Genomic DNA, 14,362 nt, shown 5'->3' with positions numbered 1-14,362 from the left:
TCTTAATTGTTTTGGGTTTGTTTCTGTAGGTCCTTTTTTGCTCTTGTGTTTCCCACTTAGAGAAGTTCCTTTAGTATTTGTTGTAGAGCTAGTTTGGTGGTGTTGAATTCTCTTAGCTTTTGCTTGTCTGTAAAGCTTTTGATTTCTCTGTCGAATCTGAGTGAGATCCTTGCCGGGTAGAGTAATCTTGGTTGTAGGTTCTTCCATCAGTTTAAATATATTGTGCCACTCCCTTCTGGCTTGTAGAGTTTCTGATGAGAAATCAGCTGTCAACCTTATGGGAGTTCCCTTGTATGTTATTTGTCATTTTTCCCTTGTTGCTTTTAATAATTTTTCTTTGTCTTTAATTTTTGTCAATTTGATTACTATGAGTCTTGGCGTGTTTCTCCTTGGTTTTATCCTGCCTGGGACTCTCTGTGCTTCCTGGACTTGGGTGGTTATATTTTTCCCCATATTAGTGAAGTTTCTGACTGTAATCTCTTCAAATATTTTCTCGGGTCCTTTCTTTCTCTCGTCTCCTTCTGGGACCCCTATAATGTGATTATTGGTGCATTTGATGTTGTCCCAGAGGTCTCTTAGGCTGTCTTCATTTCTTTTTTCTTTATTCTGTTCCACTGTAGTGAATTCCACCATTCTGTCTTCCAGGTCACTTATCCATTTCTCTGCCTCAGCTACTCTGCTATTGATTCCTTCTAGTGTATTTTTCATTTCAGTTATTGTATTGTTCATCTCTGTTTGTTCTTCAATTCTTCCAGGTGTTTGTTCTTTAATTTTTGTAGGTCTTTATTAAACATTTGTTACATCTTCTTGATCTTTGCCTCAATTCTTTTTCCGAGGTCCTGGATCATCTTCACTATCATTATTCTGAATTCTTTTTCTGGAAGGTTGCCTATCTTCATTTTTCTGGGTTTTTTTCTTGTTCCTTCATCTGGTACATAGTCTTCTGCCTTTTCATTTTGTCTATCTTTCTGATAATGTGGTTTTCATTCCACAGGCTGCAGGATTGTAGTTCTTCTTGTATGCGCTGTCTGCCCTCTGGTGGATGAGGCTATCTAAGAGGCTTGTGCAAGCTTCCTGATGGGAGGGACTGGTGGTGGGTAAAGCTCGGTGTTGCTCTGGTGGGCAGAGCTCAGTAAAACTTTCATCCACTTGTCTGCTGAGTTCCTTCCCTGTTGGTTGTTTGGGCTGAGGTGACCCAGTACTGGAGGCTACAGGCTCTTTGGTGGGACTAGTGGCAGACTCTTGGAAGGCTCATGCCAAGGAGTACTTCCCAGAACTTCTGCTGCCAGTGTCCTTTTCCCCATGGTGAGCCACAGCACCCACCCCCCACGGCCTCTGCAGGAGACCCTCCAACACTAGCAGGTAGGTCTGGTTGAATCTCCTATGGGGTCCCTGCTCCTTCCCTCTGGGTCCTGTTGCGCACACTACTTTGTGTGTGCCCTCCAAGTGTGGAGTCTCTGTTTCACCCAGTCCTGTCGAAGTACTGCAATAAATTCCCGCTATCCTTCAAAGTCTGATTCTCTGGGAATTCCTCCTCCCATTGCCGGACCCACAGGTTGGGAAGCCTGACGTGGGGCTCAGAACCTTCACACCAGTGGGTGGACTTCTGTGGTATAATTGTTCTCCAGTTTGTGAGTCACCCAGCCAGCAGTTATGGGATTTGATTTTATTGTGATTGCGCCCCCTCGTACCGTCTCATTGCGGCTTCTCCGTTGTCTTTGGATGTGGGGTACCTTTCTTGGTGAGTTCCAGTGTCTTCCTGTTGATGACTGTTCAGCAGTTAGTTGTGATTCCGGTGTTCTCGCAAGAGGGAGTGAGCGCACATCCTGCTACTCTGCCATCTTGAATGAATCGCTATCAACTGCTGATGCCAACTCTTTTCCTCCCATCACTGGGAAGTTGACTGATTGCATTACTAAGTCCTCTTGTTACTGAACCAAACTTGGGTCTGCTCAGCCACGTGCAGTAAAGCCAGTCTAATGACAGTGAGTTGTGGTGAAGGTAAGTGTAGTGTTTATTATAGGGAGCCAAGCGAGGAATTCAGCAGAGCTAGTGCTCAAAAAGCCTGAACTCTGGTCAGTTATTTTTGTAGAATGGCTCCCAGTTTGGGTTTGATTGATGTTTTCTGATGGTTAGATTGAGGTCATGTTTAATATTCCATAATCTCGCTATTGCTAGAAAAATTACATCAACTGAAATCACTCCCCCTCTGCCTGTCCCTGCTCCCACCCCACCCACATGACAAATGTTCAAGCCCATTATCAAAAGATGCAAAAGAAATAATAATAGAAACATCATGAGCAGATGAAGCTAAAACATTATAATGCTGAAAGAATTTCTAGTGAGGTGGCAGCAATCTGAACCAAATGGCAGCTTTTGCAGCATACCTATATTATTCCTTACTTCATAGTTTTAAGATAAAAAATTCCCAGTACAATTTTAAATTATGGTACATAAAGTTTTCAAAAAGTTGATATTATGCTGTTTCTTCAGGAATGAGGGGGTGCTGGATGTGGTTGGTGTAATGGATTTAGGGGGTGGGCAGTTTTCTTAGAGACATTCTGCCAGGAAACCAGTCTCTTTCCCAAATAAATCCATGAGGTTGATTAAATAAGCCCTCCTATATGTAAAAAAGCACATGATTTACCATCTGAAGGATAATATGGCCACATTATGCCCAGTGTGGCCATATTATTGGTCTTTAAGCCAACTTTAGCCAAGAGCAGTTATTGGCTTTTAAGCCAACTTTAGCCAAGAGTGGTCAGCATGACCTTACAAAGAAAAAGATGACCAGTAAAGATGACCTTGTGGTCTGGTGGCAAGGGTAATATACCTCAGAACAACAGGTCTGAGCAAATCAAACCACCATAGAGAGGGATAGTTGAAGAATGAAAATTACATCTGCAACAGAATAATATGTAATAATAAATGCACAAGTTAACATTCAGTATATTTTTGTGTGAGTTTCGTTTATTGTGAATAAATACTCTTAAGAACGTTTTTCAAGTAATGAATTCAGTTATAGTTCTATTGCAGAAAATGGAGTCTGGATGAGCTCCAGAGACCTTCAAGTCACAGTAATAGTACATAGAGACTCCCAGATGTTTGGTACCCAAAAGGGATGTTTACAAAAACACATTTTTGCAAAAGGACTGTTACATTTGCACAGATGTATGTGTGTATCTGAACAGAAAATGCACTTTGGGGAAATTAAATAAATATTGTTTGAAAAAGTGGACTTTTAAGTATGGTTATAAATCTTAAAAAGAAATAGCTTTAATTTATTGCCCATCTAGGAGAAATTCTGGGTGTACTCTTTCTGGATGTACTTTCCTCTTCATTCTTACAACTATGGCACAGGGGAGTAATTATCAGTTTGTGAATTCTACTGTGAAAGGACCTAAGTGATTTCACTGGAAATCTTTCCCAGAGACTTTCCTTTGCTTTTTACAATAATATAATTGGATGTGAGACGAATGGCTGGCACATTTTATAACATATATATTGCAAATGATGGCAGACTTGAAAGAACTAGAAGTGCCTAAATGCTATGGTTGTGCCAGTAACAGAGGCAGAGGCTCTTGGGTTTTGTGGGAATGTATTAAATTACAGAACCTTTTAAAAATGTAATAAAAAACAATGTTCACAAGGTTCCTAAAACAACTCTATATTAATCTGGCTTTTGGTAAATAAAACTCTAAGGAAAACTTCCTTCCAAATGTGAACGTGTCACAGTAAAAATATATTGACATGGAAGGAATGAAGATGAAATAAGTAATATTTTCCCTTAAACACAAAGGGATTATAGTCATGATTCACTAATTAGAAACAATAACATGATTTAAAAGCTATGATGAATTTTATATGAGAGTTGTAGTAGACCAATTTATTTTGATGGATAATTGTCAAAGTAGTAAATTGAGGTTATAAACTGTGCTATATAATGTAGGATATTTGAATTCACTATGATTAAGACAGAACAAAGCAGCCAGTAGATTCTAAATAAATGATTTGATGACTATATTGAATACTGCAAAAATCAATTAACATGGTATTATGCTTTGTCCTGTTAAATAATGTCCATTTTATAAAAGCCATAAGGCTTATTAAATTTAAGAAGTTGCTTTAGTCTTTCATAATGTCTGAAGACATTAATTAAGTAAACCACGACCATAAAAAAGAAGCATTCTAAAGCGCTTTGTGGGCCAATCTGGCTTGATAAATAATCAAAGCTTATCCCATCTCAAAGAAAATGTGGGATTATTCAAAGTTATTCATTTTTGACCCTAATTCATTCTGATGTATTGTTATTCTAACTATTCAAACATGATTTTGTAGGACAAAAAATGGAAATCATAAAATAGCTTCACATTTAAAAAAGCATATAATAGATCACATTCATGTGCCTTTTTCATTCTGCTGTTGAGATCATTAATGAAATAGTACTTCCCATGGTGTTGGACAGGGCATAATCTACTATTTGGCTGCTGGGATAGTTTCCTGATATTTGTCACCAATATTGGGCAGTTGTTCAATCAGATAAAGTGGATTAAATATTTTTAATGTGCACGAATGAAAACTCTTCTTTTTCAAAGGAATGAGAAGGTGAGAGGTAAAACTTTGTGAACATTTGTAAAGGTGGATTTACAGAAAGTATGCTTGATGTTTATGTTGCCAAGGTTATAGTTTTATCTATAGAAGGTATTTTTTAATTTACTTTATAATTACATTAAAAAATGTTAAAGAAGAATACAGAAGTTTTGTCACTGACATGCCAGTTTTTTCCTGAGTGTCTGAGGAAAGCAAATTTTACTGGACATCTGAAATGTTGTAAAATATGAACAGTCACTGTCCTCGCTTCAGAGAGTACTATTGTTGACAAACATTTTTCCTGTAAATATTTCATCTTTCACCTATGAACTAAACATCTCATCTCCACCCTATGAATTTCCCATCTTTTTTACCTACTAGTAGCAAGAACTTGAGCAAATAATTTCATTTCAGGGCCTCATATTAGGAAATGCATACAATGTTCATTAGTGTTTTTCAAAATATGGGTCATTACCCCATTTGTGGGTCACAACTAATATTTTTATAAAATAAAATGGAATTGACTCAATTTGAATACAAAATATAGAGAACAAGACACAGTAAAAGGCTTGTTTGCAAATTTTGTTTCATTTTAAATATCTGTATGCACAGTGAGATATAAAGTGTATTCCTTAATATAAGATGTAGGCAAAAAAGTTTGACAAATACTGTTCTAAAGAATCATAAGTTCCTTCTAAGTCTAAAATGAAATTATTCTAGTTTCCAGCTCAAGAACTCTGATATTGACCTCTTTTAACCTTATGTCATATGGTTTATTGCCTGACAGACAACAATAGCCAGCTATTGAGTTGGCCAAAAAGTGCCTTTGGTTTTTTAAGTAAAAATAAAAAACACATTTTTCATTTTCACCAAGACTTTTATTGAACAAAGTATTCACCCTTTTGTTCCACTACCTTCTGCCATTTTTCAGGCAACTTCATAATTTCATCTTCCCAATACTTTTTATCTTTTTGAACAAAGAACTGTTCCAGGTGCCTTTTATGGTCTTCCAGGGAATTGAAATTTTTTCCATTAAGAGAATCTTGTAAAGACCAAAATAAATGGAAATCTGAAGGTGCAATGTCTGGTGAATATGGCAGATGAATGAGAACTTCCCAGCCAAGCTAAGTTTTTGCCTGGTGATCAAAGAAACATGCAGTCTTGCGTTATCCTGATGGAAGGTTATGCATTTTCTGTTGACTAATTCCGAATGCTTTTTGTCTAGTGCTGATTTCAGTTGGTCTAACTGGGAGCAGTACTTCTTGGAATTAATCATTTGGTATTCTGGAAGGAGCTCATAATAGAGGACTCCCTTCCAATTCCACCATACACACAACATCACCTTCATTGGATGAAGACCGGCCTTTGGTGTGATTGGTGGTGGTTCATTTCACTTGCCTCACAATCTCTTCTGTTCCACGCTCTTGTACAGTATCCACTTTTCATTGCCTGTCACAATTTGTTTTAAAACGGAACGTTTTCATTACGTTTAAGTAGAGAATCACATGCGGAAATGTGGTCAAGAAGCTTTTTGTCACTTAACTTAGGTGGAACCCAACCATCAAAGCGATGAACATAACCAGGTGGGTGCAAATGATTTTCAACGCTTGGTTTGGATATTTTGAGTATGTTGGCTATCTCCCCCGTGGTATAACACTGATTGTTCTCAATTAATGTCTCAATTTGATCGCTATCAACTTCAACGGGTCTACGTGCCCGTGGAGCATCATCCAGTGAGAAATCTCCAGCACGAAACTTTGCAAACCACTTTTGACATGTTCAATCACTCACAGTACCTTCTCCGTACACTGCACAAATCTTTTTTTGCATTTCAGTTGCGTTTTTACCTTCTTGAAATAATATGCCGAAAATGTTGCTTTTTTCCTTCCATCTTCAATGTTAAAATGGCTACAAAAAAATTCACCTATTTTCATGTCTTTTTTTAAATGCACGCTGATGTGACAGCTGTCATGTGCAATCTAACAAAATTTTTTCAATGAAATTAAAGACAACTAAGTGCTACTAGAGCCATCTTATGGAAAAAACTGAACGAACCTTTTGGCCAACCCAATACAAGGGCATTTAGTTAAAGTGAGTGAAAAATATTTACTCCCTCAATTAGTTGTACTCGTTATACCCACTGTAAGTCATTAAAAGACAACTTCTTGGGCTTTCACGCACTCTGGGTAAATGCCAGACCTAAGGCAGATAGGAGTTTGCCATGTTTGAGAAATAGAAATAGGTGAGAATGGTAGGTATCTAGTAAAAAGAGACAGAATGGTAAGAGATGAAGTAAATCATGGTAAAGTGTTTAGAGTATATTTTTACTGCCAGGGGAGCCATTTGAAAGCTGTAAGCAGAGGACTTCTGTGGCCTTTTTTTTTAAGACCAGTAGGATCGCTGTATAGAAAACAGATTTTTACACAGCAAGAATGAAACTAAGAAGGTTAAAAGACTATGACAGTCATTCAGGTGAGAGATGGTTGTGGCTTCTATTAACGTAGTAGCAGTGGAGATGAAAAAAAATAGATGGATTTGGGGAAAGTTTTGGAAGCATACAATACAGAATTTGCTAATAGACTGGATATAGGGGGCTTGGCAAAGAAGGGAATCAATGATACTTCCTAGAATTTTAGTTGCGATGGGGAAGAGCAAGTTGGGGGGCATGGTGATGGGGAAGAGCAAGTTGGGGGGCATGGTGGCAGGAATCCAGACTTCTGTTTGGGAGATGTTAACTTTGAGATACACTTTAGGCATCTAAATGAACACTTCAAGAAAGCAGAACTGGGTTTCAGGGGAGAAGTAAGGACTGCTGGATTTTATGCATTTGGGCATCATCAACATATAAACAGTATTTATAGCCACAGGATTGCTACTTCCATAAGCGTGTCATGCAGTGTCTCTTTTATTCTTGATAACAATTCAAGGGATATACTTTCTTTTTATATCGATATGATTAGCTTCTTTCTATATCTGATCATCTCCTATGCTCAGAGATACATAGGCTAACTGCCAACCAGCTACTAAATGGTGGAGCCTGGATTCAGATCTGTCTGACAGAGTTCTTGTTTTTTCCATTACACCAGGTTGTTTTACTGAAGTATTAGAATATGTGAATTTCTGAGTGGAGGATTAATTTTTTTGAATGAAGGTTTTTTTTTTTAAAAGGTCTGTCTAGTCTAGAGAGAATGAACTTCATTCAGAATCTAATCCAAGTTTATAAATTCAGTAGTCTTTTCTATCCCTATGCAACTTCCCTTGGGCAGGTGCCACTGATAGTTCCTTTTTTTTTTTTCTTTTTAACTCTACTCCTTTGGCATGTGGGACATGACTCTCTGTTTTCCTTTTTTCTCATATGTTGATTTTCTCTTCTTCATTGACCCTTAACTATACGTGTTATGCAGAATTTTTAGCCTTCTTTATTCACTTTACATATTCCCCCTTTACATTTTTATGTTCTCATTGCTTCAAATACTAAATATACCCTTATGACCCTCAAATTTTTTGCTTCCACTCCATTTTTTCGCTAGCTCTATCCAACCAGGTCCAAAGGTTTCTGAAAGCAATTAGCCTGGAGTCTCCCCCGTGCGAATAAGGAGGAGCGAAGTGTACGGGCTATGATTTAATTCATCTACTTATAATCATCTACATATCGGCTGCTTTCACGGAGTTTAAAAAATAGAGTGGCAAGCAGACAGTGATCCACGGGGAGCGTTAACTAAGGGTTTGGATTGGCACGAAGCCATTCATGTGAACATAAAGAAGTCCTCGGCCACAGGAACATAACTTGCAAAGCAGAATTCTGCTTAGTTCCTCAAAGAGATTTAACCAAAAATTTTTGAAGCGTATCAGTTCAGCCGAACATTAAAAAGGAAATCGAAGGCGAATCCCATCACGGAAGGAGGAAAGTTGGGGACAGATAACGGGTTCGCGCAGAACGTTGCATTGCAGCAGGTCATGAAGAGAACAAGGTACCGATTAGGGGGTGGGAAGAGAATGAATACACCTATGTAGAAATAAGTGAAAAGCCGGGAGTGGCACACATTAAAGACCCAGAATTTGTTAAGAATCCACGGTAAAATAGACTTCTCACCCCAAACCGGCTCCAGCGGCTCCGGCTCCAGCGGCTCCGCCCCCGCGTCCTCACAGACCTTAAGCGCGGCGCGCCGCCCAGCTCTTCCCGCCCCCTTTCCCGACTGCCCCTCGGCAGAGCCGCGTGCACGTGTGCGGCGGATCCCGCCCCCTCCGCGCTCTTGGCCAATGAGAAATGGTGTCGTAATTCGCCACCGCCTGGTCTCGGGTCGTGTGACCACGTCTCCCCGCCCTCTCGCCCGGTTGCCTCCAGGTTCTGAGAAGATGGCGAAGGTCTCAGAGCTTTACGATGTCACTTGGGAAGGTAACTGCTGCCGGGGCGGGCGCGGAAAGACCAAAAGCCGTGGGAAGCGGTTCGGGAGTACCTGCTGCCCTCGGAGAGCTGGGTTCTCCGGTCTCTCTTCGGCATTGGACCGGCAGAGCTGAGGTGGAGGTTGAGGCTGACCCCTTCCTTGCCCCGGCCACCGACTGGGGTCTGCGGTGTTCCCCACCTCTTGCGCAAATAGGCTGACCGACCGTCCTACCTCCGCGCCAGTCCAGCGGCCCAGGGTAGCTTCCATTGTAAGGCGGCCGGGACCTGGGGCTAGGGTTGTCATACGTTTCCTGCGGCTGCTGGGCGGCGCGGAGGAGGCGGGATAGTTGCCTGCAGAAGCGTCTTTGCAGCCGAGAAATACACGGCCTGTACAGGCCTTTGAAGTGCTCTGTAAGGGTTACAGTTCTGTGTAGTAAAGGTGTGTGGAAAACCCGTGAACATATCTGATTCTTTTACATGCCAGTTTACATTTCATTCTCTCTTCAAAACTGGGTTTCTGATTTCTCCCCTTGTTAATTATTCCCTGTCCCACTCCCCCCTCAAAACACATTTACACACACAACTTCCTTCTTATTCCCTACCAGTAATTCCTTTTCTGAAGGGGAAGTACCTCTGGTTTAATCTGAGGTGCGGTTTGTCTTTAAATTTGGAAGCAGCCAAACTTTGGACGAATTCTGTAAGAGATTTTCCTTTCTTAAAAACTTTCGTGGGAGGCATGCATGCTTAAGAGAAGAGCCTTGAGTTTCTCTAAGGCATGAAATTTGTGTAATCGAAATTTATATTCCCAACATTTCACGGTAGACTTCAGTAGCTTATTTGTTCGGATATTTAAACAATGGCTTGATAACACGTGGACTGAAAATTATATTGATTGTTCAGTGGTGAGTAAATCTTTCCAGTATTACAAAGTTGAAAACAATAATGGGAAAAGGTAAAATTCTTTTACACTGGAAGTGAATTCAGTGATTTATTATTGTTTTTGTGGCTTCTAGCACACTGTGAACCGCAGTGTTTCTACCTGTACTGGGGAATCCATTATATTAAAAGTATTAAGTTCTTAGTGCTAGATCTTGGAGACAGCAAATTAAGTAACACAGTCCCTACCTTCAGGGAGTTCATAGTCAAATGGAGAAAGACAGACTTGTAAAATGGTTTTAAAAGGCTTGTGTCAGGGTATATTCCTTCAGTAGATACGTGGCTGTTATTTTTAATGCTTTTAAGAAATGTTTCAAATATTCCATGGTTTTTGGAAGGTGCTATTTGGAAGGTATGTTCAATATAAGTTTTTTAGATGATAGTGTTGTGTAGAATGGTAGGGAATGAGTAGGTGTGTAACTACCAGCAGACAAGGTAATTTAAGTAACTTAGACCTTACCCTGTGGACATTCTAAAGATGAGTGACATAATTAGATTTAGATTAATCAATAATAACTATTTCACAAGATTGTTGAGGAACAAAAGGGAAAACATATGTTAAAGTGCTTTTAAGCTATTAAATACATATAAAAAGATGATCTGGCTCCTGCCTGTGTCTCCAGCTTTATCTTAAGCTACTCTTCCCCTTGCTCTATGAGCTGGCCACGCTGGCTTTTGTTGAATTCCCTAAATGTGCGATGCTCCTCTAGTCTTAAGACTGGATACAAGCTATTCCTTCTGATAGGAGTGTTCTTCGCTCCTGGTTCTACTCTTACACTCTGCTCTACCGACTATACTTTTATCATTTCTTGGAATTCCCCTCAAAGGCCACATACTTCAGAGAGCCTTCCTTGACCACCCTCCCCCCGCCCATTCTCAGTCCCTCCACCAAAATTTAAAAGAAAAAAGACAACAAAAACAAGCAACAAAACTTACCCCTGGTCCTTTAACTATGCGTCCTCATACTATTGAAGTACTTACCCAATTGTGTTAAGTTTAAAAATTTTGTCTCTCCTAGAATGAAGAGGGACCAGGCCTATCTTGTTCTAGTGCATGACATATTGGAGGAACTCAGTAATCTGTTGACTAAATGAATTGTTAGTAGGATTAAAAAATTTAAAAATCCTCACAAAAAATACTGTAAGTAATTTTCTTAGTGTTGGAGTGATTTTTTTTAGTATCTTAGACTTAGGCAACTCACTTAGCAAATAGAATATAGTTTGCTCATTTTAATTAATGTAATTAATGAGTAGAATTAAAATTCTATTTTAGGAGACTTTTAGGAAAAGAGTATTGTAGATTTTTCTTTCAGAGAGTTTTGGTAACAAGAGGGAGATGGGAGGACCCTCGGGGTAGTTTTTTTGTTTAGATTTTTGCGGGGGCGGGAGTGTCAGTTGACCTGTGTCCTTTAAGAATTCCATTGAATAGCATCATGAATTAAAGTACTGGAAATGGTTAGTTCAAAGAGTAGTGTGATTCTTGTGATAGGAAAATTTATCACATATTTATAAAAGATGTATATACTAAGTTTAACACTCTCTTAGTCTCTATTGGGCTCTGTAAAAAAGTAGGTATATGGTTTATTTATCAGCCAGTTGAAAGTTATTGATGTTTATTACATAGAGGAGTTTGGAGGTGGGAAAGAGTTGAAGGAGGGTATAGTCAAGTTTGTTGAGAATAGGGTATTTGGGCAGAATATGGATGGATAGGATGCCTCACACAGTGCCTGGCCTATAATAGGCATTAAATGAGTATTTGTTGAAAAAATATTTATTAAAAATGTTTGAGGGGATTTTAGTTGTATATGCTCATTTGAAAGCTCTTTTACCTTTGTGGACTCTTTTTAAAGCATCCAGCTTTGTTTTATAGAAAAAGTCTATCTTTTGCACTCAAGTTTTCTTTGGCTTTTGTAATATTTAATTATAGTATATAATTACATTAAGTTTAACTGCCATGAACTGGTTTGCATGCAAACACAACTGACTTTTTAAAATGTAACAAATAATGGAAACAATTAACCAAGAGCTAACTGATGAGGCCTGTTGGCCAAGGGCTTCTCAAATGCTAGGGGGGCATCATTAGTATTTTTTGCAGAAAGAAATTCTTTGAGTTGATTCTAACTGGAGGATAGTTAAGAGAGTTTTTAATGAACCTTATTAATGTCACCCATCATATTTTTTTCATTGAAGTATAGTTAATTTACAAACACCCCTCATATTTTAATTACTTGTTTACATTCTTTACACACACAAATCTTCTCAGTGCTTCCAATGACCAGCATAGTGGTGAGAGTCAAAAAATAGCTCTCAGTAAATTCTAATTAAAATTTTTGTAGCACTTTATATTTTATGAAGTGCTTTACATAAATTATCTGATATTAGGAGTTCTAAACTCAGACGCCAAGAAGATGAGGATAATGTGTGAAATTGCGTGAAAGATGATAGTGGTGCCTATGAAGAACTGGTGAGTGTATGCCTTATCTAAAGGTAATCAGAATCAGATTAAAAACAGATTACCCCCCACCCCAACCCCCAGCATTGTACTGGCTAAGACAAATATTTGAGGGGTCTAGGTTTTGCTTTATGTAACGTTCATTGCAGATAGGCTTGTGATCGTCTATATTTTATAGCTGAGGTTAGAAATGTTACATAACACGTCCAAGATCACTATGCTAAGTAGCAGCATTGGGATTTAAACCAGAGTCCTCTGACTGTAGATTCTATGTCTTTATGCAACTTAATGCTCTAATTCTGGAATTGGCATTATTTTCTGTAAAGGGCCAGGTAGTAAATATTTTCAGCTTTGTGTGACATATGGTCTGTCTCAACTAGTCAGCTCTACCATTGTAGCACAGAAACAGTCAGACAGTACCGAAATGAATAAGGGCACCTGTGGGTTTTTTTGTTTGTTTTGGGTTTTTTTGGGGGGGGAGGGTGCCTGTGTGCTGATAAAACTTTATCTATAAAACAGGTGGCTGCAAAATTTGGCCCTGGGACTTTAGTTTATTGACCCCTGCTTTCAATCTCCTGCTTTAAATGAAATATGAAGAACAAAGCCAGAGATGGAAGGATTAGGAAAAGATAAATAGCATTTGGTTTTAGAGGATGTACTGTTGGCTTGCAGAGAAGTTTCAAAGCCTTTTGGTTCAGAAACAAAAGAGAATTAAAAGTGGGTATGAGAACAGGGAAGGAAACAGAGAGTAGAACATTAATAGCTTAAATTTTTTTGAGCACATTTTGTACCATACGCTGTTCTAAACAGACAAATTAACTCACAGTGCTTACCACAACAACTATATGATACAGGTATTATTATTTTTCATCTCCACTTTTTAGATGAGAACATTAAAGTGAAAAGTGTTAACTCTCCAATATCACACAGTTAGAAAGTGGCAGAACTGGCATTTGAACTCCAGCAGTTTGAGTTTTGCATCTTCACTTTTAACCACTACACATTAGTGCCTTTAGATAGCAGAAGAGATAATCTGAAGAAAGAAGATAAAAATTTAAAGCTTATGGGAGTTTTGAAACACAGGAAAAACCTTTGGATAGTGAAAAGAATTGTGAGGCAAAATTGAAGTGTATGTAACGCTTTAAATATATCTTTGAGGGAGTCATAACAGTGCATAGATAATACTTTTATACCTTGCTTGAAAAATATCTTGAAGTACATGTTATACTCAATTTGGTTTTCTTTTAAAATTTAGAACTTGGGTAAATAGGGAAATATTTGCGTGAAAGGGCTCATTGTTTTTCCTAGTTAATCTTTAGAAAAAGTGCTTTTGTTACCAAGTCCAAGATCATTCTGCTCAACACACAACAGGCTAATAAATCGAGAGATGAGTTGTTGGGGCAAGGAATAGTGACTTTATTCAGAAAGCCAGACAACTGAGAAGATGGTGGACTAGTGTCCCAAAGAACCATCTTACCCCAGTTAGAATTCAGGCTTCTTTTATAACTAAAAGAGGGGAGGGGGTATGGTTGGTTGTTGCAAACTTCTTGGTGTCAAAATCCTTTGTTCTTGCATCTGTTCATGTAGGTCAGGTCATGATGTTCCTGAAAACCTCCAACAAGACAAACTTTATGCTCTGTTTGCAACTTTTTATCTCTATATAAGTGGAAAAGTGTTATACCTTTAAAGGTTGGAGTTTTGAGAACGGGCTGTCCTGTATATTTCAGGCCATTAGGGAACACTCTTAACTTGTAGCAAAAGCAATAGACTACAAACGTTAAAGTAAAAGAAAAAGATCCCATATGGAATCAGATTTGTTCTTCCCATTATACTCTGCTCTCCTAATTTTCCCTCTTCTGATGAGTGATCCTTCAGGTTTTGTTTTTTTTTAAGGGTCTCTGGGAGTAGTCTTTGAAAGAGAAACATGTTCCTCACCCCTGCTTTGGGTTACATAAACAAAGGATTAACCTGAGCTCCATTTTGCAATGGCTGAAGGAACTG

The 14,362-nt window shown here is 38.6% G+C and overlaps 1 protein-coding gene across 2 annotated transcripts in view; it reads left to right on the top strand.

The window, feature by feature from the left end:
- Positions 1-8,904: 8,904 nt before the first annotated feature.
- The window catches only part of EMC2 (ER membrane protein complex subunit 2), a 133,395-nt gene continuing 127,937 nt past the window's right edge, over positions 8,905-14,362 (top strand). For both annotated transcript variants that reach the window (XR_009498504.1, XM_059901937.1), the window contains exon 1: positions 8,905-8,986. Coding sequence is in view for 1 of the 2 variants with exons in the window: in XM_059901937.1 (XP_059757920.1) it covers positions 8,947-8,986 (40 nt within the window). In the remaining variant the exon portion in view is untranslated. The remainder of the gene's footprint in view (positions 8,987-14,362) is intronic.

Source organism: Balaenoptera ricei, chromosome 17 (genome assembly GCF_028023285.1).
Source record: "Balaenoptera ricei isolate mBalRic1 chromosome 17, mBalRic1.hap2, whole genome shotgun sequence".
Classification (NCBI taxonomy): Eukaryota; Metazoa; Chordata; class Mammalia; order Artiodactyla; family Balaenopteridae; genus Balaenoptera; species Balaenoptera ricei.
The sequence above is the reverse complement of the archived record's forward strand: the minus strand, read 5'-3'. Positions and strand labels throughout refer to the sequence as shown.